The 27,064-nt window shown below is 40.0% G+C and overlaps 1 protein-coding gene across 1 annotated transcript in view; it reads left to right on the forward strand.

Annotated features, from left to right (window-relative positions):
- Positions 1 to 26,041, forward strand: part of LOC126176156 (octopamine receptor beta-1R-like) — a 401,706-nt gene extending 375,665 nt beyond the window's left edge. Inside the window, exons 2-3 of the mRNA XM_049923299.1 lie at positions 25,715 to 25,794; positions 25,923 to 26,041. Of these exons, the coding sequence (XP_049779256.1) occupies positions 25,715 to 25,794; positions 25,923 to 26,041 (199 nt within the window). The remainder of the gene's footprint in view (positions 1 to 25,714; positions 25,795 to 25,922) is intronic.
- Positions 26,042 to 27,064: the final 1,023 nt, after the last annotated feature.

Below are 27,064 nucleotides of genomic sequence, written 5' to 3' on the forward strand. Positions count from 1 at the left end.
CAATGCAAACTAGCCACAGACTGCACACAGCACACAGCACAGCCAGTGATTTTCATACAGAGAGCGCTACGTGGCGGCGGCGTTACCAATATAAGAACCTAAACTGCCTACTTACATAGGCCTACTTACATAGCCCCCATGCTCCCCACAAAAAATTTTACAAATTGTTTTGGGTACTGGACAATACATATTTGTTAAAATTTTTCATAATCGTAATTACAATAACAAAGAAATCAAATGCACACACTTATTGATACAATGTTGGTCAAAAGCTAAAATTTTCTCACAGTCCATAAAGATAGTCCTGATCATTCATCATAATAGTAATTACAGTTTTTTTTTCACAAAGTCTCATTAGTAAAAGAAATTGCACACAGAAGTAGTGGATTTCCATGCAGTCTTGAAGAAGTAGTGTTGTCCTTCCAACGGCAAGGCAGTGCTGACTCTTGACATGCAGACAGGTAATGGGTCACAAAAGAGCAAGCCCACAACAGAGTCATTCGAAGTTTTGAAGAATACTGGTAGGTAGGTCATCACAGAGCAGACCCACTGTAGTCCTGGTAGAGATTATGGTATTGGTGGGCCACCAGAGGTGCAGACCCACTGCAGTCCTTGTAGAAATAATGACGTTGGTGGGTCATCAAAGATGCAGACCCACTGTAGTCCTTGTAGAGATGGCCAGCAGCCATCTGCTGCGACTGTGCAGGTGCACAATCACCATCGAAGAGTCTTGCGGAGAATATAGCAAGTCCATAAACCACCACTTGTGCACTCACAAAGTTTTTGGAATTGTCCTTAGAACCAGCAATGCTGTTATCCAGTTCTTTGCTGAATTATTAACACATGTGCAAACACTATCACTCCCTACTTCTCACATATTGTCCATATACTATGACCAACAGAAATGTGTGCAGTGAAATGAATGCTTACAAGTTACTTAATGTGATAAACTGGGGTCAATTACAATTTTATAACATGAGAATACAATTACAGAAATACAGAAAACATCATTAAAGAACATAACAATACAGATAACATTTGTAGTACAAGCTTTACAAAAGAATCGAAATAACATATACATCAGTGTTACAGGAATTATGACATGAGTACATACATAAAAGATCAGAATAACTTTTGAAACATCAACATTACACATGAGCATTAAAACAAAACAGAATAAATAATGTCAAAGCATATTTACAAGGTAAATAACATATTATTAATGCCAATTATATTTGAGGATAACAGTATTCCTCATCATAGTGAATGTAGCTTAGTATTAGAAGAAGAAAAAATTCTATGAAACTACACAGAGACAGGAAGAAAACAAATACACAAGGGTACACAAACACATAGTGGGATAACACCAAAAGGAAAGGACAGGGTTTGTTTTCAGTGTAACATTTGATACTGCAGTCCAACCCAAAACTTCATTCCATAGATCTTTCGTCTTATTTCAACCTTTGCTTCCACCAAAAAAAGAATCCTATCCAAGCATGCTTTCTATATTTTTCTCGTATAACCTCTCAGTGCATGTCTTCAAATTCATCGCAACTCATTCTCTTATAGGCTACCCCCTCTTAAGCTAACTTAAATCTACTGAACTCAGATGCTAAACTAAGGGACGAGGCAATGCAGCAGCACAAAACAATTAACACAAACATCAATGACAAAAAATTTAAATAGGCAAAGCAATTGCAATATTACAACTAATATAAGGCACTGTGCAGCAAACAAGAAAAATAAATCAGTAGTAAAACTAGCTTAACAGATTAATAAAAAGTCAAATTCAGTAACACTATGACTGGCAAACAGCAGCAGCATATGCAATAACTTATATCTAAACATGACATAGTTCAAGTGGAAAAAATATCACAGTAAAAATGGCCATTTTTAATACCTATGTCACATCTTAACACTAGAGTGATGCATCAAAAAAACGTACGCTAGCAGATAAGTTACGAAATCGTAAAAAAATTATTTATGCAATTCCTGTGAAGGGAAATGTCTATTTATGTGCCCTCGTTTTCTTGGAAGTAGATCATAAATTTATAATTGACTGGATCTGTAGGCATAAAATAACTATATGAGTACATCTATTAAATTTTATTTTAACCAATGCTGCAGTGCAGCTAGAAACTAGATATTAAACAAAATGAGCAAATATATATATATAAAGAAACATATGAAACATCATTCAGTAGGCAAATGGCGTCTCCAAAGGCAAAACAATTCTCTCAACTAGCAAGACAATAGCCGTGAAATGTTTCTCATCGTTTCATTAGGCATTTTAGTAAATATCATAAATTAAGAGCTCCACAGTATAATCATATGTTTTCAAGTTTGAACGTGTCGTATTTGCAATGCTTTCAACAAAGGAATGTCAATAGCGAGGATAATGGCCTCTTTTTTTCCTCCACCTGTGCCTCTGAAAGGCATACAGTAATGGCTTTTTCTCCAGCCATCTGACACAGCTGGGTGCCCATGACGCATTACGTGCAGGTGGTCACTTAACTTTCTTATGGAAATATTTACAACAGCAGTTTTCGCTACAGTGACAGTCTCATATAAAAAAATTTCACAGGTCAAGAATTTACGTTGCAAATGTGTAGAAACAAAATCCTATTTATATAACAGTGCCCAAAAAATTTTCGTCGGCATTGTAATACATTCACGCATTTACATACATTTCATAACTCTTAAAGTACGATTCTTGGTTTCCAACAACCTTTTTCACAAATCAACATCCCTAACCACTAGTCATTATTCCTTACCTTATTACACATATACATATTTGTAGACATTCTTCAATATTTCATCATAATAAATATGTAGCATAATCAAATTCCCCATATAGCATCATCTCATTGATCATAAACATACCTCAACAGCATAATACACATCGTCGTCGTAATAATAACATCATAACACCTCAGTCAAATCTCAAAAACGTCGTAGCTTTCAGCTATAATGTCAAAACCCAAAAAAACATTCTCTGCCCATTTCAATAGCGTCATCTACCTCGAACATACTTTAAAAATCATGATCTCATACCAAATACATCATTCAAAGCTCTCATAGTATCACAATGGATCTGAAAAAATATGAACATTTCACTCAGTACAGACAAAATACAATTTCATAAATGTGAAGTTACCCAACTGTGTAACTGCGTAAACATGTGTCACTTACGTAGTAAAAAAAAAGTTTATCTCTCAGTTAAATGATCAGATAGCTGTGTAATTCTGTTTTAGAGGAATGTGGTACCGATGTGTAAAGTGGTATAAGCAAATACCATATTAGCTAGGGCTCCTTGTGCTTGCCAAACACATGGTACACAAAGAAGGCGTGTACCCCCCTGAGTATTAATGTAATTATACCCTCAGGTGTTACAGATTACAACAATGGAATGAAATGTATTACGAAAAACCTTTGTATCATTGTACTTCAAATATCTTTAAGAATAAATGATTATGTACAAAATTAATCACTCAAATACGTGTCCTGTAGCGCTAAATGTGCGTCTTGCTGTAAGATAATCTCTGTGGAAGTGTCGTAGTTATTGTCCTCCGAAAGCTAAATTCTGCAGAAGTCAATGTACTTACCTCATGATAAACAGAAGTGAAATGCTTTGCGTATAGATATCTTACTTATTATGCTTATTGTTGGGATGAACAAAGTACTGTGCTGTAACATATTGTTGTGCTACGAAAGAGGCTGTCTCATTGTAGCTATACCACAAAAGTTATTACTAAAACATGTTTTACTTTCCAGAAGAATTCAGAAAAACTGTGTAGATATAAAACAGAAACACCGCAAAAGCAACATTGTAAATTGTCACTCATTAGTAGTGCCGTGATAAAATCGTGTAGCTGTCTCATAAACTAACCACTGTGTCACCTGGTATCTCACAGAAAGTACTTTAAATCCAGAATATTTCTTCAAGTAAACCAAAATGTTGCATTAAAATTTCATTAGCAGTACCTGTATATGTCCTAAGTATGTAAGCCTGATAGTCGTTACGTAATCGTGGAACTAACAAGCAAGAATGTACACACACAGTAACACTGTGTCCTCTGTTCACTATCACAATGCAGTGGTAATTACTGTCTAAATATGTACCCTAGGTTCTACACTGGATAGTTAACTTCAAAACATAGTTGCATGATAACAGTTTCTAAGTGTGACAATGCATACTAGAAATGTGAAGCGAAACGTTTTATGGCAAAGACAAAGTTAAAAAGCAGATTATTTTTCAATATACGATTTTACATGTGAAATGTGGTGTAAACCTTTACTCTTCCTAGTACGCAGAGTTTCAACTTCAACGCAATTATCATGTGGTATACGTCGGATTCTGTAAGGTCCTTTGTAAACTAGAAAGAATTTTTGACTCAAGTGTTTCTTCTTATGTGACAATGAATGAGCTTTAATGAGAACTTTCTGACCAATATATAATTTCTTTGCATTTGCTTTACTGTGTAGTTTTCTCCTTTTGTTTGCTGCAGATTTTATATTTTTAAGAGCCAAATCAATTATGTCTTTGTGTCGAAGTTTACGTGTATTCGGGAAAGGTACAAGCTCTCTGATTCTGTTCGGTGGTTCTTCATTCTTTAGTACAAGAGTAGGTGGTAAAGCAGTGGAATCATGAGGCATTTCATTCAGCACGTTTTGAAATAAGTGTAAATATCTATCCCAATGCTGATGCTTTCTGTGACAATAAAGTCTGCAAAGCTTATTGATTTCTTTCATAATCTGTTCAGATGGGTTACAATGTGGTGAGTACAATGAAATAAAAACAGGTTTGATTTTATGATTCCGAAGCATGCGTGACCAAACAGCAGATCTGAATTGCGGTCTGTTATCTGAAATGACTTTAGCAACGTGGCCAACTTCACGTAAGAAATTTTTAAGAAAGGCGTTGAATACAGACCGTCCAGTGGCTTTACGTAACGGAGTGAAAGAAACAAATTTTGAAGTAAGTTCAACAGCGACTAGAGCGAACGAAAATCCATTAGATGTTCTGACAAGCGGTCCCAAGAGATCAACAGCAGCAAATTCTTTTAATTTAGAAGGAATGATAGGAAACAGCGGAGCACGATGGGAGATAGTAGATGGTTTCGCCTTTTGACAAAGTTTACAAATAGACAAGACACTTCGAATTCTCTTTTCCATATTGTTAAAATAACAATACTTTTACGTGCTTACCAGAAAGAAAGAAACTGAATTTGTTAAATGCCCAAACGATAGCTAAAGCTTCTAATTCAGTAATGGAATAATTTTTTTCAGATTTTGTTAGCACTCGGCTAGCAAAAGCAATGGTTTTCTGAATGGTAGTGTCATTTTCTATGGCTTCTTGAAATAAAGGGGCACCAAGACCGACTGTAGAAGAATCCGTGCTAAGGCAGAAATCTTGTGACAGATCTGGATGAGCTAGTATTGGCGCGTTAAGTAGCGATTCTTTCAAAGAATTGAATTCCAACTGTGCTTGTTCGTCCCAGTTCCAAATAGTATTTTTTCCAGTGAGACAACAAAGTTTTGGTGTAACAAGAATTTGTATATTCAGAAAACGACGGTAAAAATTTACGAGACCTAGAAAACTGCGGACTTGTTTTTTTTGTGGATGGAACTAGAATGACTTTGATTGCTTCTAACTTTTCAGGATCCGGCTGAATGCCTTCAGAAGAAATAATATGTCAAAAAAACCTCACCTTTCATCTACCGAATTCAGACTTTTCCAAGTTAACTGTAATTCCAGATTCTGCAAAAATACGTAACAAACTGTTGAGGATGCGATTATGTTGTTCCCATGAAGCTTCTGCTATTAGAATATCGTCCACATATAAGGTGATGTGACGTTTTAAGAACTCAGGTAATATGGAACTTAGCCCACGAATGAATGCTGCTGAAGAAATGTTCAAACCAAAAGGAAGTTTCCGAAACTGATAACAAACGCCGAAACAAAGGAAAGCTGTGTATTTTCTACATTCTGGATGAAGTTCGATCTGATAAAAGCTGGATCTGAGATCAATGGAAGACAACACTTTTACACCATTAAAATTTTGAAGAAGTTATTCCAACGTTTGCGGCCTGTCTGTTTCAGGAATAATGATAGTATTGATTTGTCTCGAATCTAAGACAAGCCTGATCGATCCATTTTTCTTCTCAACAACATGTAATGGATTGTTGTATGAGCTTACTGCAGGCTCAATAATGCCCTCGTCAAGCATAGATTGTATTTCTGTTCTAACACAGTCCCTATAATGTGCTGGAATTACGTATGGTCTAACACAAAATTTAGTATGCTCACGAACACGAAATTGGTATTGAAATCCCTTGATTGTTCCTGTTATGTGAGTAAAAACTGTGGAATGTGCTTGTAAAATCTCAAAAAGGTCCTGCCTATCAGTGTCATTACAATTCTCAATTGTTTGAATTTTATTCTGAATTAACTCATTAATTTCAAATATGCCGTCGATATCATCCCTGTCAGTACTTGCAGAGTGATTGTTAGTGTCTAGTTCCGTAGAAAATTCCGAACTGTTGTCTAACAGAAGGTAAAGCCGATTAATTTCCTCGTCATGGTTTGAGAGCCAATCTTCAAATTTCAAAGCTATTGACTCACCTTCCTTCTCTAAACTTATTTCAGCATTGTGAAAGTTTAAGATTGCTTTGTATTCATTCAAAAAGTCTACTCCCAATATAATTTCCGTCGACAATAATGGAACAATAAGAAAGTTCATAGAGAAGCTGTGGCTTTGGCAAAAGAATTCTAAGTTGGTTTGTTGGCGTACATCTACACTTTTTCCAAAGATTGCACCTTGTAATTTAATCTTACGTAACGGAAGTGTGGGGCAATCGTTCGATTTGTTGCATTTGCTAAAGGCTGTTTAACTAATTACTGAAATGGGACTGCCAGAGTCAAGTACTGCCATAAATTTTACGTCATTTACTGTAATGTGAATCACAGGATATGCAATGTTGTTATGTTTTATGTCGTGTTCTTGGAGTAAGATGCCCCTAATGTCTTCCATTTTTACGTAATTACTAGCTACGGCAGCTGCGTTGTTAGTGTCATACGTACGTTTTGTGGCTGCCAGCGGTATGAGTAATTGCCTATTGTCTCTTTGTTGGCGTGCGTCGTTATTGGGGTTTGGAGAGCTAACTTCTACAAATTCACCTTGCCGAGAGGGTCCTGCCCTGTTTAAATCCCGCCAGTTCTGATGCAATTCAGGTATGTCATTACGATCACATCGTCTGTCGTCATGTCGGTAGTTCCTGTAGTTTCTTTCTTGTCTGTTAAGTGGTGGAGAATTTCTCCCTGAATCGTAACTGCGCGCTGGACCGTTGCGTCTAAAGTTATTCTGTCTCCCGTAGTAATAATTGTTTTGGTTCCCATATTGTCTGTTTGTCTCTGAGATAGTCATTACTGCGGAGAGGTGATCTTTCCCTGTAATTATTACTACTCTGCCAACAGTTGTCATACAGGTGGTGTCTGTTTTGGTCACGATTTGTGTTATGAGAATAGCCTTGTCGCGTCCTGTTGTTATTTCTGTCATCACGGAATTGTGACGGATGTGACCTGTAATTGTTGTGCTCCTGTTTTCGCGTTCCGCGACTGTCAGTGTCAATTTCCAGTTCTTGTAAGAGTCCCTGAAAAACTCCAGTGTCGTCTTTGCAACGTCCTGCCAAAATAATATGCCATAAATGTTCAGGTAATTTGATTAAGCAAATGCGGATGACTTCTGAGGGGCTGTATGGGTTTGACAGGTACTGATTCTTGTGCAACATGTCTTCAAAATATTTCACAAGACTGGAAAATTCAGATTGTTCGAAATGTTTCATCATTATGATGCCATGTTTTACTCGGTCTTGTGTGGCTTGAGACCAATATGCTGAGAGGAAGGCATGGTAAATTTCTCCTTCACTGTGGCAATCGTGAATGACTGATCGCATTCTTACAGCTGGTTCATTCTCCAAGTAGCCACACATAAATTCTAATCTGTGTTCTAATGACCAGTTGGGAGGAAAACAATGAGAGAATTGATGGAGCCACGCTTGTGGATGAATGTCGTTGGCAGAATTCTTAAACGTTTTGAATTTACGTGTAGTAATGAACAGCTTATAGTCAAAATCATCGTGTCGGCGAGTAGCATATCGGTCATTGTTACGTCGTGTCGGCGGTTCCATCTCTCAATTCGGTGCACCTTGCCAATTTCTTTCATAATTTCCAAAATGCAATGTGTTATTATTTTGTGGCATTTCCGTATTTCTAAGTCCCTCTTCCCGTGTTGGAGTGCGAGTGTCCTCTGAAATATAAAATATTTGTATTACTTGTGCCAACTGATCTTGTACTTCCCTTCCTGTTGAAGGATGAAATCGGCGCTGTCTGTCTCCAGTTGTGGCATGAGCCAATTTTCCAGCATGTCCAGATACACGTGAAACTTGCCCGCACGCGTTCAACCGTTTCTTCGCTCACTGCAGGCCGACCCGTTGATTTCCCCTTACAGGGGCATCCAGAAGCTTTAAATTGCGCATACAATCGCCGAATGGAGTTAGCAGTTGGTGGATCTTTGTTGAACTTCGTCCTGAAGTGTCGTTGCACTGTTATGACTGACTGATGTGAGTGCATTTCAAGCACAACATACGCTTTCTCGGCTCCTGTCGCCATTTTGTCTCACTACGCTCTCGAGCGCTCTGGCGGCAGAAACCTGAAGTGCGGCTTCAGCCGAACAAAACTTTATGAGTTTTTCTACGTATCTGTCAATGAATGGAGCTACAGTGAATTTATGAAATCGCTTCAATCATTTGTAATAGCCCTGTACTTTCTTACAGTATTACAAGGGTAAACGGAATCAGAACACTCACGGATCGATATAGGTGTTTCATTTTTTCCGTGCGCTGTTCAAGAGTGCAATGACAGAGAATTATTGTGAGGGTGGTTAGATGAACGCTCTGCCAGGAACTTAAGTGTGATCAGTACAGTAGATGTAGATGTACATGAGCAGATCTACAGGTGCCGCAGTCGTTGATAATTGTGACGATAATAGCAGGTAAACCTATCTGTTTTCTTTCTTAACTATCCTGAAAAATTTTAAATGATTAATTTCATCGACTCAACTATCAAAAGCTGATATGCTAAGTAACATCGTTCTCGTTCTTAAGAATAAGTGATCGTTAACTGTAATATATTCCTTGCCTTCACAGTTGATATTGCTCACCTGACTGACTACATAAGCTATATTTTTGTATTGTATTTATCTTTGTTTTTATAGATATAAATAATTCTTGTATTTACATCTGTTATTCATTGTGTGTTATGTATTTCACTCGTTTTACTTGTTAGGTTCTTAGCTTTATGTATTTTTTATTTATTTTTTACAGATGGTGCCTGAACAGCACCAATACTAATAATGCTTCTTCAAAGCGCGGAGACTAAATCGTCTTGCAAGAATTCCTACCTCGTCTTCTCATTATTCGAAAGTATTTTCTCCCGGACATAGAGAAGGAACAGCGTATCAGTTCTTATTCCGCTTTGAATGGAAGCTGTGTTAATGCGTAGTAACACAGCTGCAATGCCAGTGTAATTTTTGATATTAAGGATCTCCCATCAATTATTACAGTTTTTGCTCACAGAGTTCGACAAATGGGGGCTTTGGTACTCGAATTACTGAGTAGCATGTCTCAAAAGTTCCTCCAATAAAACCACGTTCTTTTCCTTCCCCCACTACTGCACAGCTCACAAAAAACGCAGTAGATTCTAATAATTGTACGACACGCCTCTAAGCAATACCGTACATTAAAAATAATGATTAAATTTCACAGTTTGTCAATTAGGACAGTCTTTAGAAATTTTACCTTTCTTGTATCTTCCCTTACAAAACTCTGTACATCCCAATACGCACTTTTTAAGGAATACCGTACTTAAAAAAAAGATGATTAAGTTACACTAATAGTCAATTACGATACTCTTTAGAGATTTTACTTTTATTGTACAGTAACTAAAAAATGGTTGGGTTGTTTTGGGGGAAGAGACCAAACAGCAAGGTCATCGGTGTCATCTGATTAGCGAAGTATGGGGAAGGAAGTCGGCCGTGCCCTTTCAAAGGAACCATCCCGGCAATTGCCTAGAGCGATTTAGGGAAATCACGGAAAACCTAAATCAGGATGGCCGGACGCGGGATTGAACCGTCGTCCTCCCAAATGCGAGTCGAGTGTAACTAAAAATGAACATTACTACATTTTTAATAGCTACTCTTATCACTAGATATATTCAGTTACTTATCTCTGCATGTATCATGTAATAGCGACAATGGAAGAAAGAGCTGTAATGTAGAGACAGTGACGAAGTGAAAATATTTATGAATATATTATTCTTTGAACGTCGACGTGAGAAATTACGTACTCTTACCCCTAGAATGGTCTTCCATTTAACAAGTTTTTGAGTGACTCGTTTTTCACGTCGCGGTTACAGTTATAACTGATATGTCTCACTTCAGAAATCTTGATCTCTTACATTCATATGTTATTACACGAAAGTCACAAATGCACTTTTCCTTGAAGTTGAAATATTTTGCTCCTGCTGCTCTCCTCCTACACCATAAACACGTTCTTTTCCTTCAAAAAACTTAAAAACCTTCTCACAAATCCAGAAGTATAGGTCTATTTTCATTCCTTGTTGCTGTGGTGCCGCCTGTGTTAAACAGCTTGCCAGCCTGGTAGCGTGTGATCCCCGCACTTAGCCATTAGCTATGCCATGGGGCGTGAAATTAACGTTAGGTGCTTAATATCAATGATACGTTAATAATTTGATAAATACGGCACATTAGGCATTAACCTTTGGTGTAATTATACTTTACTTATAGCCCAGCTTGCAATCCGATACCACTTAAGAGGTTGCCAGTGGATTTGTTTTTTCTAAAACGTCTACCGTGAGTTATAAACAAAAGCTTATGGATTAAGAGTGATACATTCGAGAGATATTTTTCTAAGATAAATCTTTGTTCCATTCCAGGAATAGCCTACACGGCAGTAGAAGGTATGTAAACTATTTCTTGCGAGTACAGTGTTTAAGAATTTTCCCTGGCATCGTGACCCCTATTTAGAATCGAATCGACACTGTTATTGTCACTGTTTCCCTGCATTAAAGCCCCTAATACTTCGCAATTACTGTTTCCATCAAGTGAGCGTATAGTGTGAATGAATACAAGACATTGGTCATTTGTCTTCGCTTCAAGCCTACTACCTCATCAATTTTCTCAATGTTCGCATGCGAGGAATATCTATATTTACGAGTACGCAGCTGTGGCTTTACAACGTAGTACTAGGTATTTGTCACGCATCCTGATAAAGGTGGTCCATTTGTAGCCCAAAATCCGTATTTGAATTTCAAAGTATCCCGCATTTGTTCAGTACTAAAAATCAAAGAATGCATCACGCACTGCCCAATTTATTCTCTTGCATGCTCGTTGAGGTTAGCATTCGAGTCCTTGGTATTTCTGCCCAGTCTCGTTCTACATGTATCCTGTTGTTTGGCAGTTTCCTTGTACTACCTATGTTGAGGGATCTCAGTTTAAACACACTATAATAACTGACAGTATTTCGGATAACATGCTTTTTAATGCCTCCGAAATGTTGACTTCCTCATAGCTACTCCCTGCATTTGTTGCTTTTATAGGATATGCTTACTGCCATTATTTCCAGAAGAGGAAAAAATATCTCGTCCTAGTTTTTCTACTTTTTGTGTAATTCAGAATTGAAATTTGTTTAAAAATTTCGTATTTATGGAAGAGCATGGAATCTTACGATTTCCAGTGTTTTACTCAGGTGTCTTCCTCAGGTTTATAGATGAAACAAACTACTCGCAGACTTCAGGAATATAATCTAAGCCACAGTCGACGCGAAGCTGTGGAGTTCAGAATATGTTTTACTGCATTCCTCGCAGTGTGTCTCGCCTGGAGATAAGCCTGAGGATGTGGCCACGCCGACAGAGATTTGAAATATTTCATCCAAACATAGTCTCTCTCTGTAAATCGCATAATCTTATTTTGAAGATAAAACTTACTGGTGTATGAAAGCTGTATGCCAGTGCGGAATTCGAACCCGGAAGCTTTGCCTTTCGAGGGCAAATTTTTTTACCGACCAGCTCTCGTAGATTAATTCCGCCAGCATCACTCCCCTTTTTGTATATGATTTTGCATTTCGGCTGTTTGTGTGTTCCTGAATACGGCAAACCACCTAAAAATGATCATATGGTTGGTAAATGTATTATACCATTGGCCGTTCTCCGGGGCACACTGTGAAAGCAGTGGATATGCTGCTAAAAGCAGATTAAAAATCGTGATTGCCTCTGCGTTTCAGTTGAAAAGGTGATTCGGTCATTCATCCTACCGATTTCGCAATTGTTTCTAACTGAAGTATCGTCCCGCAAACTTATTTTTGTAGTTTCAGTAAGAACATTAAAGTGGGTATAATAGCTGCAAAACAGGAGGTACAACACGTTCAGGAAAACTCAAGAATATGGAATAACGTCATTTAATGTTTATTAACGAAATTGTGATCATATGGATTATGAAACGAGATTTAAGGCTGGGTTGGAGATTTGTTGGTAGGCAGGACGCAATATTTTATTTTGGATAGAGTGTCATCGACAGAGGACGAAATATCTTCAGGTATAGCCTAGAGAAAAAATATATGTTGTACCACTTTTTCAAGTTCACATTCGCGAAACATCTGAGGCTGCCATTAATGCTGTTTGCAAGGTCTTTGACAAATGTTTTTATTTTTCAGCATTAATTTAAAGTGAAGGGCGATTTTGCAAAATTTTAGTTTAATGCAAAAGTTGATTCTACAGTTTTCAAGCACGTTAACTACATTTTAACTTCTATTTGAGGTACATTTTTTTCCAGTGTCATTGCTTCCAAGATATTTCCTCTAAATTCTGTATGCCAAATTTTCTTCCAAGATGTGTTTTACCGCTTAAAAATGGAACTGGACAGAAACGAAGAAATACGTATTGCATTATTTTGATCTCCCTATATACTAGCCCAATTTAAACAAGAAAGGAGTTGATACCCTCTCGAAAGTACGTAAATTATTAGCGAAAGGATATTACGGAAGTTCAGTAACAAGTATTAAGTGAAGAATCGTGATTCATTCTTAAGTTCCCTCCACCTCGTTCCAGAAGAAACTGTATAGAAAAAATCAGACTCATTACAAAACATACTGAGACATTTAAGCAGCCATTATCTCCACGCATCAATCGCGGCTGTCACGTGGAGAAACCGTAACATGCGATACCATAATAAAAAACTTCACCTATGCACTTCACTTTGTGTTACGATCTGTTTGGATTTAGATGTATACAGTAGGCTAATTATACTAAGAAATGACATTAATAGAAAGTACGTGAAAGCTAAACGAAATGGCTCCCAAAAACATGTGAAGTAATCGAACGGGAAATCGTCGTTGTAGGGTTGATTCAGCATACACAAAATTTAAGGGACCATTCGGTTAAATTAAAGGCAAAGATGTTGGAAAGAGTGTAACTAACCTGTTTCTACGGTTATTACGTTAAGAGTGGTGGGAATGGAAATGCTTATTGAGTGTGAAATTAACGTGAGAAGATTAGGGTCGCCACCGACTCTAACCAGACAACTAATGAAAGGTTTGGCCGGGTCGGAAAATAAATTAATTTGTTCACAGACCAAAAGGTCATGCGTGAACACTGTGCAGAAGATCAGCTCCCAGCAACACACCTGAAAATAAGACTTAATCTAAAGCATTTGTTTTAAAATAAAAGGGGAAACTAATCACTGGACCTGTGCGTAAGGAAACGCGAGGTGAGTGGCTTAGGTGCAAAAACTTTACCTCGGAATGCAAGAGAAAATTGTGTATAAAATCATTTATTCCTAAGATATGGATGTGAGGCATGTACAGAATTCCTGATAACATTAATTCCTAAAACATTTAAAAAAAGCATCGATACATGCACTGGTATAATCTACACCTAAAATCATTGGTGTGAATCATTCATACAACTACTGTTGCCTGATAACTGATCGCAATAACTCGTGAAACGGTACACGTTTCGCAGTACACCCGCGTGTCCATGTGGTTTGTGGAGACGCAGTGTCTACGTATCGTGGCCAAGTTGCAACAATATCACATCACACAATCATGAACAGTTAACATTCTTTAAAACAAACATGAGACCGGACAGTTAGTGATGACGGTAGCCCAACAAACTCTAATGTTCAACCACGTGGTCGGTTCCCCACGGACGAAAGATACACAAAGCAAGGAAAATATACGAGAAGACAAAGCTATAAATATTTAGAAAGATTAAAGCTTATACAGGCACAGCTGAAGGCAAACAGACATTCATACAGAAACGAGTGCTCACTTCTTATCGACACCTTTGTGTGCCGCTCTTCCGGTGGATCCAAGTCTGCTATAGAAATTTACTAAAAGAAAAATCTGCCGAAGTTTTGCGTTCCTTGCTGCGACAAGGCAAAGCAATCTTTCAGAGCTGAAAAGCGAGACCAAAAGCTAACACCTCTCCTCTCGCCAAGTAACAACGCGCCACGCGCTCAGTCTAACTCACCCTTCTTCGACTGGACAACAGCTGTGGACGCTTCCCGTACCGGCAGCAGACTGCCTCTCTTTCTCATCTCCAGCCTCCTCCACGTTCTGCGTGGCCCAGAAAACCCAAGGATGCCATATCCGCCACCAACCTAACGCAGCCGGATTTCTCACAAGTAGCGCAAACCTCTTTGCCTACTTGACCACTACGAGAGTTGGCTATTCTGTCCAATTGCTGCTGAATCTGTATCACTATTGCAGACTTCCTGCAGCAGACTACGCCACCGTCTAGCAGCGTGACGCACAACCAGATTCATTCAATCACACCATTATGAGAGTTATGAGAAAACATAAACAAGGAAAATAAAGAGAAATGCCAGTGAAAATGGGCTACCGGACTAATGAAAGGTGGCTACAGGACCCTTTCATCGAGTACATTGAAAGTTTACGATGGCTAAAAAGTATCTGCTGAGTGATGAAAGAACAAATGGGTATCGACTTGGAAGACACATTGATAACGGAAGCTTGGTAGGATTTATAAGCCTATAAAAACGTAGATGTTTAAAACTCTCTAAAAATACGCATTATATATGGTGAAACAGGGTGACAAAAGTCAGGGATAGTGATATACACGTAGACAGAGGGCAGCAGTATCGCGTACACAAGGTACAAAAGCAGTGCATTGACAGGGCTGTCATTTGTACTCAGCTAATTCATGTGGAAAGGTTTCCGACATTATTACGGTTGCGAGACTGGTATTAACAGACTTCTAACGCAGAATGGCGGTTGAAGCTAGAAGTATTGGACATCCCACTTCGGAAATCGAGATCCACAGTATCAAGAGTATGCCAAGAATACCAAATTTCAGGCATTACCTCTCACCACGGACAACCTTCACTTAACGACTGAGAGGAGGAGGAGAAGTGTAATGCCCCGTCGACAGCGAGGTCATTAGAGACGGAGCACAAATTCCAATTAGGAAAGGGAATCGGCCGTTCCCTTACAAAGGAACCATCCCGGCATTTGCCTGAAGCGAGTTAGGGAAATCACGGAAAACCTAAATCCGGATGGCCGGACGCGGGTTTGAACCATCGTTCTTTCGAATGCGAGTCCAGTGTGCTAACCACTGTGCCACCTCGCTCGGATAACGACCGACAGCAGAGGCATATGGATAGAGTTGTCAGTGCCAGAAGGTCAGCAACACTGCGTGAAATAGTGGCAGATATCACTGTGGGATGCGCGATGAATGTACAGGTCTATTACAAATGATTGAAGCGATTTCATAAATTTACTGTAGCTCCATTCATTGACATATGGTCACGACACACTACAGATACGTAGAAAAACTCATAAAGTTTTGTTCGGCTGAAGCCGCAATTCAGGTTTCTGCCGCCAGAGCGCTCGAGAGCGCAGTGCGACAAAATGGCGACAGGAGCCGAGAAAGCGTATGTCGTGCTTCAAATGCACTCACATCAGTCAGTCATAACAGCGCAACGACACTTCAGGACGAAGTTCAACAAAATCCATCAACTGCTGACTCCATTCGGCGATGGTATGCGCAGTTTAAAGCTTCTGGATGCCTCTGTAAGGGGAAATCAACGGGTCGGCCTGCAGTGAGCGAAGAAACGGTTGAACGCGTGCGGGCAAGTTTCACGTGTATCTGGACATGCTGGAAAATTGGCTCATGCCACAACTGGAGACAGACAGCGCCGATTTCATCCTTCAACAGGAAGGTGCTCCACCGCACTTCCATCATGATGTTCTGCATTTCTTAAACAGGAGATTGGAAAACCGATGGATCGGTCGTGGTGGAGATCATGATCAGCAAATCATGTCATGGCCTCCACGCTCTCCCGACTTAACCCCATGCGATTTCGTTCTGTGGGGTTATGTGAAAGATTCGGTGTTTAAACCTCCTCTACCAAGAAACGTGCCAGAACTGCGAGCTCGCATCAACGATGCTTTCGAACTCATTGATGGGGACATGCTGCGCCGAGTGTGGGAGGAACTTGATTATCGGCTTGATGTTTGCCGAATCACTAAAGGGGCACATATCGAACATTTGTGAATGCCTAAAAAAAGTTTTTGAGTTTTTGTATGTGTGTGCAAAGCATTGTGACAATATCTCAAATAATAAAGTTATTGTAGAGCTGTGAAATCGCTTCAATCATTTGTAATAACCCTGTATTTGTCAGGACAGGTGCGGCGAAATCCTGTGCCAATATGGAAGTAGACGACCATCGGAAGTGGCATTGCTGACCGCGCGACATCACCTGCAGCGCCTCTTCTGGGCTCGTGACCATATCGATTGGACCTTAGACGACTGGAAAACCGTAGCCTCGTAAGATGGGTCCCTATTTCAGTTGGTAAGAGCTGAGGGGTAGGGATCGAGTGTGGGTAGACCTCACGATGCTATAGACCCATGTTGTCAACAAGGCACTGAGTAAGCTGGTGGTCTGTCCACAATGGTGTGTGCTGTGTTTACAAGGAATGAATTGGGTACTGTGGTCCGAATGAACCGATCATTTACTGTAAATGATTATGTTCAGCTAGTTGGGGATCATTCGCTACCATTCATGGACTTCATGTTCCCAAACAGCGACGGAATTTTTATGGATGACAATACACCATGTCAGTGGAACACAGTGGTTCGCGATTGCTTTGAAGAACTTTCTAGACAGTTGGAGAGAATGATTTGACCACGCAGATGGCCCGACATGAATCCCATCGAAATTTTATGGGGCGTAGTCAAGATGTCAGTTCGTGACAAGATTCTACACCAGCAACACCTTCACAGCAGTGGGCGGCTATATGGAAGCATGGCTCCGTATTTCTGCAGGGAACCTCCAACGGGCCGGCCGAAGTGGCCGCGCGGTTCTGGCGCTACAGTCTGGAACCGCGAGACCGCTACGGTCGCATGTTCGAATCCTGCCTCGGGCATGGATGTATGTGATGTCCTTAGGTTAGTTAGGTTTAACTAGTTCTAAGTTCTAGGGGACTAATGACCTCAGCAGATGAGTCCCATAGTGCTCAGAGCCATTTGAACTTTTTTTTTTTTTTTTTTTTTTTTTAACCTCCAACGACTTGTTGAGTCGATGCCAAGTGTAGCCGGTGCACTACGCTGGGAGAAACGAGGTCCGACACTTTACTAAGAGGTATTCCATGACTTTTGTCACCTCAGTGTACTGTATCTACCAAGACACAAGAAGAAACAGTAAAAATGGTAGACAAAGAGAGAGGGGTGTGGGACAGGTATGCAGACTTTCTTTCGTACCGTCAATCTGCACACCAAGGAAACAATGACAGTGGTATGAGATAGGTTCAGGAGCGTATTCAAATTTCAGAATAAATGTATATCAATGACAATATCCGCTAACTTTTTTATTCTCAGTGAAAGTGAAGAAGAATTACAGGATGTCTTGAATGGAATGAACAGCCTATTGACCCCAGAATGTGGAATGAGAGTAAAAAAAAAAAGTAGCAGATATGAGGGACTACGAAATAGACAAGGTCAAAAACTTCTGCTACCTTGGAAATAAAATTAAGCATTAGGAACGAGGCCTGAAAAAGAAAAAAAAAAGATCGAAGGATTTAAGAAGTGGTGCTACAGAGGGATGTTGGAAATTAAGTGGACCGATAAAATAAGAAATTAGGCACTCTTCAGAATCAGCGAGCAAAGCATTGCGGAAGACTTGAATATAGTTAGATTGACAAAATACGATTCAATATATTTACATACTACACCAACCTGAAGATCAACTTATACCTCTCTAAACTTAGTCAAGATCCCTACAGCAAATAGAATCTCCTACGACAGTCCAATTTATCAATTTTTTTTTCTTCAGTTCTAAATCTTTAATTCCTCCCCGTCAACAATGTACAAAAAATTTCAGGGAGAATATAAACAAATGTCTGAAAAATTGAACTATTGTAATCCACTTTTATTGTTAAATCAATGAACTCTCTACACAGAAAATGGGAATGAAGCCTGACTCTGATTGTTAAACAATAATAATATTTTATGGATTTTACAATCTTTCAACGTCAGTGAAGTTAATTAACATTTATCAATACACACAATTTCAATTTACTTTTAATTATGAAAAACTACTCCCTTCTTCTAAATAACTGTATTATTTTCACAAAAAACACGAAGTAAAAGGAAAGAAACCGTAACACAGCAGAAATTTACGTTTCCCGTCTCCCTTTTGCACTCCCGTCACTGCTCTTCTTCCGTCTTCGATCTCCATATCGGCTTCTTGACAGAAAAAGCAGAGCGATAGAGGGCTACAGCAATGGCAAACTACAGCTCATTAACGTAAGGTTCGCCAAACCCGAAGTCATATACAGAATAATGAGGTCTCTGAGCGTCTCGCCATTTAGTATCATCCAAGTGTTACTTGTGGAATGCTACATTTCCTTAAAGCAAAGGCAGTTCTCTTGGCAACATTTTCTGTCATTCATCAAACCAGTTATATAGTTGTTGTGCTCATTGCTGCAACAGCATTTCTTGTTTTTACTTTGGTACTAAACTTCGTCTAATTTCGTTCAGTTTCATGCACACTGTAACAGGTGCTGAAAAGTGACCGATGAAATACCGTCTGGTATGTTTGCTTATTGTCCTGAAACTTCAGGGGTGTATCTCATGCAAAGATTACACTATCTAGCCTCTCAGTTTGCTGTGCTGAAACTTTCGATGTGAGTGTAATGGAAACACATAAATTCGGTTCAGACCAAGAAGATCGTATCGATATTTTCGCCCATTCAGGTCATTACAAGCCAAGTCTGCTAAATTTCAATCGAGTCCCCATACCTCCGTAACATCTCTTCCGTCACACACACACACACACACACACACACACACACACACGCATATCTTTTGCCTCTGTCTTCTGCCTGACTTACATAAGTTCTCAAGGCTGTACATATCCGCCAGTGTGGTTGGAACTACGTCACTATCAAAAATGGTGGTGCTTGTAGGATATAAAGCATTACATCGCAATAGAGGACCCTTCAACAATTCCCTCTTCCCAGTTAATAAACTATTCCGGGCTATCACGCCTTGGTTGAATGGATTTCACTCCTTCTGCGGAGGACATTTTCAAAGGGCATCGTAACTTCTTTCAGTGTCACATTCACACCCTGGCTCACAACTGACTGCAGAAAATTTCCATTTACGAGTGTTCCCGCGCGCAATAGGCCGTTGTCGGCTGCCGTCGTCCGCTGTTACCACTGGTGAAAGGCACCTACACATCTTCCATCAGGTTCCAAATGTCATTCAGTTTCAAACCCTCCTCCTTCCTTCTGAAAATGCTGGGGTCTTTAACAATCTTTATGGAGTCTCTGTATAGCCTTTCACGGTATTCGATTGTGGATAGCTGTACCTAAGTCCTATTAAAACGAACGTGGTGGTCTTCTGGCTACAAAGCACGTTCCGCAACAGCTGACCCGTCACTCTCCCCCGTTTTACAGCCCTTCTGCAGCTCTTCCAGTCGTTTTTTGACCGTTCTTTTTGTAATACCCAACAACTACTATGAATCCTATAAATTCCTGCTTTTGTAAGCGGTTTGGAAGAATCTTGGCCAATTTTAGGTGACCTCATTTCTTCCTGTTGGGTTTGTAGATTACCAAGATGTTCCGTTTCTTCAGGATTTTTCGTGCGCATTCAGTAACGTTCTTAATGAAAGGCAGGAGAACTTTCCACTTCACAGACGTTCGTGCATTTCTATAAATTTTCCGCGTCGATCTTAAAGCACTTTTCACATCCGTGTACGAATAACGATCCTTGAGGAGCGTATTGGTTAGGTTCTTTCATTCCGCATCAAACAGCCTTTTATGATGCTTCGTTTTTGTTGTGGGTGGTGTTTCGAATCCAGACGTAGATGACGGCGTTTGTGCGTGGTTATTTGGTGAATTGTGTGGCCTAGGCTAACATCTTCTTTCTTGAAAAGTAGCGCGTCAAGAAAATTTGATCTTGTGCCTGCCTCCTCTTCCATGGTAAACTGAATCTTCGGATTAACCCTTGAGATGCTTGTGAAAATGACGTAATTCTTCTTTGCCATGCCTCCATAAACCAAACGTATCAAACGCTAGGCTTTATTTGTAGGCAGTTTCCAATGCCTGCTGCTCGAATTTTTCCATAAATAAATTCGCTATAACTGGGCTTAAGGGGTTTTAATTTGAAATCCATTCGACCACGGCGTAATAGCCCGAAATACTTTATTATTTGTGACATTTGGCTCTGAAAGTTTACATTTACAATCCTCCTCTCGTCTTCTGCTATTGACACGGTAGTAGATTACCGGTCTGTAATTACAAGTACATAGCAACTTCGATTACCAAAACAAACTGCTTACCATGGTAATGGCGTACAGTTCCAAAGCATTCTCGTGTCCCATATATCCTCAAGGCAGTCATATCAAAAGTCAAAGTCAGCCTTGAGTAAGCATTTTACGCTTCATAATATTGTCTGTGGGATGTTGTAAACAGTTTCAATGTACTTAAGAATACTACTTGAGTGCACTACTAAAAGCTGTTGTAATGAATAGTCGTTCACAAACAACCAGTTTCCGTGAAGCAACCATCGCCAGGTTACGTACTGACTCTACACCCAGTTTAAGGAAGGTTTCCTGGTGTCGAATACCTATGTGGATTTAGATACATCAATTGTACATAAACGTGGAACAGTCCATTTTTGTACTTAATGACTAATGAAAAAAGTATAACATATGCACCTGTATGTGTCACAGATTCTGCTTCTAAAACCAATTATGTTTGAGGGGCACTCAAATGAAAACCGAACACCCCTAACAACAGGACCATGAAATGTTGTTGTTGTGGTGGTCTTCAGTCCTGTGGTTTGATGCAGCTCTCCATGCTACTCTATCCTATGCAAGCTTCTTCATCTCCAGGTACTTACTGCAACCTACATCCTTCTGAATCTGCTTAGTGTATTAATCTCTTGGTCTCCCTCTTCGATTTTTACTCTCCACGCTGCCCTCCAATGCTAAATTTGTGATCCCATGATGCCTCAGAACATGCCCTATCAACCGGTCCCTTCTTCTAGTCAAGTTGTGCCACAAACTCCTTTACTCCCCAATTCTGTTCAATATCTCCTCATTAGTTAAGTGATCTACCCATCTAATCTTCAGCAATCTTCTGTAGCACCACATTTCGAAAGCTTCTATTCTCTTCTTGTCCAAAGTATTTATCGTCCATGTTTCACTTCCATACATGGCTACACTCCATACAAATACATTCAGAAACGACTTCCTGACACTTAAATCTATACTCGATATTAACAAATTTCTCTTCTTCAGAAACGCTTTCCGTGCCATTGCCAGTCTACATTTTATATCTTCTCTACTTCAACCATCATCAGTTATTTTGCTACCCAAGTAGCAAAACTCCTTTACTTCTTTAAGTGTCTCATTTCCTAATCTAATTACCTCAGCATCACCCTACTTAAATCGACTACATTCCATTATCCTCGTTTTGCTTTTGTTGATGTTCATCTTATATCCTCCTTTCAAGACATTGTCCATTCCGTTCAACTGCTCTTCCAGGTCCTTTTCTGTCTCTGACAGGATTATAATGTCATCGACGATCCTCAAAGTTTTTTTTTTCTTCTTCATGGATTTAAATACCTACTCCAAATTTTTCTTTTGTTTCCTTTACTGCTTGCTCAATATACGGATTGCATAACATCGGGGAGAGGCTACTACCCTGTCTCACTCCCTTCCCAACCGAAATGAAGAGTTATTAACACACGCGTTAACACATTTATCTCGCTGGGAGACGAGAAGATCAGTTCCTGATTCGTATAACACGGTCTGCCACTGGCGGATCCACAGCAACATCCACTCTTGCTCTTCCTCGTCTAACAGAAACCGACGCCCACGAATGTCTTTATTCAGGTCGTCAAAGACGTGGAAATCACACGGTAAAGGATCCGGACTATACGGAGGATGTTGCAGTGTCTCTCAACCAAATCGCTGAAGCACAGCTTCGTCCCGTTGGCAGTATGGGACAGGCGTTATCATGCAAAAGGACGATTCCGTCCTACATCACTCCTGGGCGTTTTCACTTCATGGTGCGAAGCTGTTTCTTGAAAAGTGTATTCATGGCGCAGCACGATGACTCTCGATGATCTCGATACGCAGAGAAAGCATCCTGTTGGAAGATAACACCCGACCCCCCCCCCCACCCCCCAACCCCGCATACACACACACTGCCAACTGGACGAAAGCTGAGCTTCGACGATTTGGTTGGGGAACACTGTAATATCCTCTATACAACCAGTATATTTACAGACAGGGTCTTCTACCGTGTGATTTTCACATCTTTGGTGACCTCAGCGAAGACATGAGTGAAGGTCAGTTTCAGTTGGACGAGGAAGAGCAAGTGTGGGTGCGGTTGCGGATCTGCCAGCGGCCGACCGCGTTCCCCGAATCGCGAATTGATCGTCACTTCTCCCTGTGAGATAAGTGTCTTAATGCGTGTGGTGATTACTTTTGAATTGAATCATTCTATGGTCCTGTTGTCTTCGATTTTCGTTTGACTGCTGTTGTACTTGGCTCCATGCAACCTTCTTTAAACTTGATGTAATTGTGGTTCATGACCTGAAGATAACTGCTTAATCAAAATTAAGTATCTGTGAATAAATAACTATCGCAACAGATTTTGGTTGTTAAGAATGTCATCCTTCTGACTCAGCAGAGATCATTTATCACTGGGGTACCGAATTTCATACTTATGACTGAAAATATTATCAGGTTATAACACTTCTGTCCGTTACTGCTATACCATAACCTTAAAGTCGGAGGCAGGTCGCGAGATAAAACTATCTTGTTAACGCAATTATGGTATAAAGCAACAGAGCTGTGTTACCCTCTGAGAGGAATTTTGTTATGTTGACCGTGTTGTACCTAACGGAGGTGGCTTATCGGAAGTGAAAGTCAGAATTACGTAAATATTTAAACAGTAACAAAAAAATATTTTACCTATCTACACTGTCCACAGAATAAGGAAAACGGTCGCCAGCGTAATTAGGGGTGAGAACGATTAACATTCTTGTTCAAGAAAACAGTTATTAGTACATTTAACGGACACACACAACCTATACTTTGCCACACGCGAGTGCAATGAACTCTGACATCTGCATATGTTAACGTTAAGGTTAGAACTAACAGCTAGAGCAGAACAAACTATTTACATAAATATAACAGATAACAATACACACTATTACTTTCAGGGCTTATTCAAACTGAATGGTCTTTATAACATTACTATTGATGTTCACTGTAGAATCATAAATTGGACATAGGTTCAGTATTACTTTTCAAACATTTTCCTAGCTGACATAAAATTGTAAATGTAGTTCACTGCAAAATTATGAACTGATCACAGGTTAAGTCTCTCCCAGCTAAATACTTTTCTATTTAGAATGAAAGTTAAATGGAATTCACTAACAGGTTACTTCTCACTGTCTTTTGAATAAAGAAATTACTGTTTTCATAGATAGTGGTCTTTCTACTAATCGTTATCTAGCATGAGCACAATAGACTAATTGTTGATCCTGTTATACCATTAATATGCAATTTTAATATACAAGGGGAGTCCAATATTGTACAGAAGTTCATGAATAGGAAGAGTAACTGAAATTTGCTATAATTAAGTAACTTTGTGCATTTGAACTACTTTCAGTGGAGGAGGGGCACCTTAATCTTGACCACTGTAGCAGAGCATACTAAACACACTTTCAATACACTAAAGAAACAAGCCCTTACCAAGTATGAACATGTAACCTCAACAGTATTAGTTCTCATATCTTACTGCAGTAGAACACAACTTGACAAATCTGTAAGAAACTGACTCACCTTTTGCTATTAACAACAGGCAGCAATATGATCATTTACTAAGCAAAATTTTATAAGCCTCAGTTTTAAGAACTTTTAATTTTGAATATGGCAACAATATATTAATAAGCAGTTTTAATAGAAAAATTATTTTCAGCAAGTATCATGTACTTTAGCTCACTCTCTTGCCACATTAACTTTAACTTTCTTTCAATAAAGGACACTCGGTAAGCACTTTAGCGTGGGAGGGACCCTAAGTGGATATGTGACTGAGGATAAATCACGGTCGGTACAAGAGTTCAGTTAAAAATTACCTTGTATTTGAGTGCACTAAACATCCAACGAGCTGATCCTTCGCAGTACATTACTATAGTGTTCCATTACAGTTATTGCGCAATGTGGTGGCGATTGCATGTTGGTAGGTGGATTTGCAGGTAGAATTGCCGGACTCTGTCATTTCTTGGTGGCGATGATGCACATCAATTCCAGAATAGTTCCAGCTCTTTATCCATCCATCCGCGGCATTGGAAAGCGGCACGGAAAGCCTCTCTCGGCACCAGCACAATATACAAGTTCTACATGAGCAGTTGACAGTTTGGTAGCTCGTCCCCGACTGACTCTTGTTCCACCTTTTCTACCTAGGCCAACCACAATTTGCGCGCGCTATACAGTTCCGTTCCAGAGGGAAACCACACCTTTTACATACAACATAACTAAGAACCCCAAGTGAAGGTCAGCAGTTTACATAAGAGCAAACAACCATTTTAAATAAAACAGAACCTTTGCACATACTGACATTTCTAAAAAAATTTTTTTAAACAAATTCCAAATATATACAGTAAGTTTCGTCTCCCTCCAATTGGGACAAAGAATTTAAATGACAGATACACTACACTGCATAGAATCAAATCATGTCATCAAAGTTTTTACAAAGAAGGGAGTACACAATTTTGTGTTATCTATTCAATCAAACACATTTATAGAAGTTCAACGATGTAACATTAAATAAAACAAAAGGCAAAATAAATCAGTAGAGTATTAGAGCTATGGTGTTACAAGGTAGCACCCTAAGTTGATAAGCGCCATGAAAAAGGCGTGTTAGTCGTAGCCAGACATCCCTTGATTAGTTCATTGTAGCTTCGGTCAGTGTCGGTTAATATTTGATATATAGAGGATATTTAATATGTGGCACACGCAGTCTCTCGAAAACCTCCTCCCAGAAGGAGTACAGGTTGCGCGGGCCGCTAGAGCTTGCACTGTGCGCATGTTCCCAGGACGAAGGTGGCGGCGGCGCTGCTGAACAAGCACCTGCAGATCAACGGCATCGGCGGCGGCATCAGCACGCTCAACGGCGACGCGGCCGAGGCCTCGGCGGGGGCGGCGGCGGCGGGCCCGGGGGCGGCTGCTGCAGCTCTGCCGCCGCCGTCGCCGGCCGCCACGGTGGAGCCGCTCGCCTCCAGCAAGATGCGCCGCGAGCGCAAGGCGGCGCGCACGCTCGGCATCATCATGTCCGCCTTCCTCGCCTGCTGGCTGCCCTTCTTCCTCTGGTGAGTCCACCTACCTGTTCGAGTTTCATTTTTTTTGGTCCTTCTTCTGCCTAGTTTCTCGTTTGATACGGCCTAACATGAATTCCTCTCCTGTGTCAAGCATTTCATCTTACAAGGGAACCTCTCAGATTTAGTTATAAGTTGGCACAGTGGATAGGCCTTGAAAAATTGAACACAGATCAATCGAGAAAACAGGAAGAAGTTGTGCAGAAGTATGAAAAAAATAAGCAAAATATACAAACTGAATACTCCATGCCTAAGGTAGGCAACATCAAGGAGAGTGTGAGCCCAGGAGCGCCGTGGTCCCGTGGTTAGCGTGAGCAGCTGCGGAACGATAGGTTCGTCGTTCAAGTCTTCCCTCGAGTGAAAAGTTAAATTTTTTATGTTCAGACAATTATCAAAGTTCAGGCACTCACACATAATCAACTTCGCTCTCCAAAATTCCAGGACATTTTCATATTTGCTTGGACATATGCAGGATTTGACGGTCTACACACGGAAAAATTTGAAAACGTTAAAAACATATGTTTTGACAGAGCACAGGGAAAACTGTGCGACTGCGAAACTGTTGCATTCATTTGTTGCAGTTTATGTGACAAACTCTTATGTTTTCACTACCTTTTTGGGAGTGATTATCACATCCACAAGAAAACCTAAATCGGGCAACGTAGAAGAATCTTCTTACCCATTCGCCAAGTGTACAAGTTAGGTGGGTCGACAACATATTCCTGTCATGTGAGGCACATGCCGTCGCCAGTGTCGTATAGAATATACCAGACGTGTTTTCCTGTGGAGGAATCGGTTGACCTATGACCTTGCGATCAAATGTTTTCGGTTCCCATTGGAGAGGCAAGTCCTTTCGTCTACTAATCGCACGGTTTTGTGGTGCGGTCGCAAAACACAGACACTAAACTTATTACAGTGAACAGAGACGTCAATGAACGAACGGACAGATCATAACTTTGCGAAAATAAAGAACGTAAACTTTTCACTCGTGGGAAGACTTGAACCAAGGACCTTTTGTTCCGCAGCTGCTGACGCTAACCATGGGACCACGGCGATCCTGAGCTCATACTC

Source organism: Schistocerca cancellata, chromosome 3 (assembly GCF_023864275.1).
Source record: "Schistocerca cancellata isolate TAMUIC-IGC-003103 chromosome 3, iqSchCanc2.1, whole genome shotgun sequence".
NCBI lineage: Eukaryota > Metazoa > Arthropoda > Insecta > Orthoptera > Acrididae > Schistocerca > Schistocerca cancellata.